This window comes from Telopea speciosissima, chromosome 4 (assembly GCF_018873765.1).
Source record: "Telopea speciosissima isolate NSW1024214 ecotype Mountain lineage chromosome 4, Tspe_v1, whole genome shotgun sequence".
NCBI lineage: Eukaryota > Viridiplantae > Streptophyta > Magnoliopsida > Proteales > Proteaceae > Telopea > Telopea speciosissima.
Window position 1 is genome coordinate 9466495 of NC_057919.1, and position 2412 is coordinate 9468906.

General features: G+C 45.5%; 1 protein-coding gene across 1 annotated transcript; it reads left to right on the forward strand.

Annotated features, from left to right (window-relative positions):
• The first annotated feature begins 771 nt into the window (after positions 1–771).
• Positions 772–2412, forward strand: LOC122658306 (heterodimeric geranylgeranyl pyrophosphate synthase small subunit, chloroplastic). The gene is made up of 2 exons (XM_043853227.1): positions 772–1186; positions 1735–2412. Exons 1-2 carry the CDS (start codon positions 848–850, stop codon positions 2410–2412), a joined length of 1017 nt encoding a protein of 338 aa, XP_043709162.1. The 5' UTR covers positions 772–847.

Here is a 2412-nt window from a genome sequence, read left to right on the forward strand (position 1 = left end):
GAAAATACGAAAATGAAAATATTACGCGTTTAAAAATATGAAAACACATATAATATATGTATGATACGCGAATTTACTAACTAAGGGGCAGCCTGTGCAGGATACGGTGATCATTGTCCCAACCCCATGTACTTGGTCGCAACCGGGCACTGTGGCACTGTGGTATAAATAACTTGATACCAAATGTCCAAATTTTTTTTCTTCAAAAACATGACATCAACACATGGCCCTTTGGATCATTCCTAAATATCATATCTAAAATTGTCTCATCACACTTCATGGCAATAGAACAATTGGTCGATCGAACCCACCATTTCTGCTATAAAGATAACGAGTATGAACTTACAAGTTGCAAGTTGGAACTACCCATTAATGAATTTATTATGGTAAAAGTGTAAAACCATTTATTAATTATTATGACCATTCCTACTAGAGCTTTATTTTGCTGACGTAAGTGTCCTTTGCTTTCTTTTTTTTTAATTAAATGATGAAAGGCACACACACAACTACACAAGCGATCTGATAGGTGGCATCGTCCAAGTGGTGGATCGATTTATCTCTAAATTTACACGAGATTTTGTCTTATCTTTGCTCTAAGCTGCAGGCAAGATAGATAGGCCTGACACCAGCAGCAGCAGCAGTCGGCTCACGCACTTCACGCTTTAGTGAGTTCACACTTGCTTGCACTCAAAGTTTCTGCTAAACATTTCGTCGAATAAGTAGAGACCCACCAAATTCATCCAAAGAAAACGAGGGGTTTTAGGTTTTAAGCCAATTCTAGTTGACTTCAAGCTCTCGGTTCAGAGAATTAGAAAAAAAGAAAGAAAGGGGGACAGAGGTGAGAAGGATGATGATGGCCTTATCTACTTTCATCTCCTCATCGCCTAATCTATCTTTCCCTAAGAGAAGCCCAAGCGCACAACCCTTTCGCTGCTCTTCCTCGCTCGCGATGTCTTCGCCAAAATTTGATCTTCGTACCTACTGGACAAGCTTAATCGCGGAGATAAATCAGAAGCTCGACGAAGCGATCCCTACTCGATACCCGGAACAGATCTACGAGGCTATGCGCTACTCGGTCCTCACCGAAGGTGCTAAACGCGCTCCTCCCGTCATGTGCGTCGCTGTCTGCGAACTCTTTGGAGGCGATCGTCGTGCAGCCTTCCCCACTGCCTGCGCCCTTGAGATGGTATCGCTCTTAATCGAATTCAAACCCCTATCCTGCAGTTTTTTTTTTTTTTTTTTAAACTATAGATTGGGTTTTACCAACTGAATCTGAATCTCTTAGGACCGCGAATTTGTGGTTCACGCTAATCAATTCGTATTCGTTCTGTTTCAACAAATTCCCCAATGAGGGAAACTTCCTTTGATGATACCCATGCGTTGCTCTTTTTTCCACCAAATCACCAAACCTAATTTCTTCTTTTTGACGGGTTGTCACTAAGTTCAGAAATTTTAAAACCATTCAACGAAGCTTAGGGATGCAACTTTGAACCAGTTCCCCTGTTTTCCGGCAGTTCCATTATCCAATTTGGACTTTTGGAATTGCTTAAGGGCTATTCGGAAGAATGGATTACGTGGGTCATGTCTAGAGGCGATGAGGCCTACCCCTTCCCCTCTTTTGTTTTCGTACAATTCGGCCGAATCGTAAATTCTCGCAATTGGAAATTGATAATTGATCTTTGCCCAATTTCCCATGGCATTGAGTTGATTTCTAACCAAAAACTAATCTTGCAGGTTCACGCTGCTTCCCTGATCCACGACGACTTGCCGTGCATGGACGATGATCTAGTCCGCCGAGGCAGGCTAAGCAACCACGCAGTTTACGGCGTTGACATGGCCATCCTCGCAGGCGACGCTCTATTCCCGCTGGGCTTTCGCCACATCGTTTCTCACACCCCGTTGGACCTTGTCCCAGAGACCCGTCTCATCCGGGTGGTGGCCGAGATAGCCCGTGCCGTTGGATCCACCGGAATGGCAGCGGGTCAGTTTTTAGATCTGAAAGGTGAAGACGCCGCCGTCGAATTCGTTCATGAGAAGAAGTTCGGGGAGATGGCTGAGTGCTCCGCTGTGTGCGGAGCGTTATTGGGCGGGGCCGCAGAAGATGAGATCGAGAGGCTGAGGAGGTACGGTCGTGCTGTCGGAGTTCTTTATCAAGTGGTGGACGACGTGTTGGAAGAGAAGACGAACAGGGAAGAGGGTCAAGAATGGAAGAAGCGGGGGAAGAGCTACGCCGGTGTGTTTGGGACGGAGAGGGCTTTAGAACTGGCCGAAGAACTTCGAAGCAGGGCTAAACGGGAGCTTGATGGGCTTGCCAAGTATGGAGAGGGCGTGACACCGCTTTATAGTTTCCTCGATTATGCGGTGGATAGAAATTTTGCCATTGGTATTGATAAAGCATCGTCTTCTTCCTAG

Bases quoted from the DNA above. Each gene is read 5' to 3' on its own strand.
- LOC122658306 (XM_043853227.1), top strand. From the start codon at position 848: ATGATGATGGCCTTATCTACTTTCATCTCCTCATCGCCTAATCTATCT. The intron at 1,187-1,734 runs GTATCGCTCTTA...CTAATCTTGCAG, and splicing joins CTGCCTGCGCCCTTGAGATG to GTTCACGCTGCTTCCCTGAT.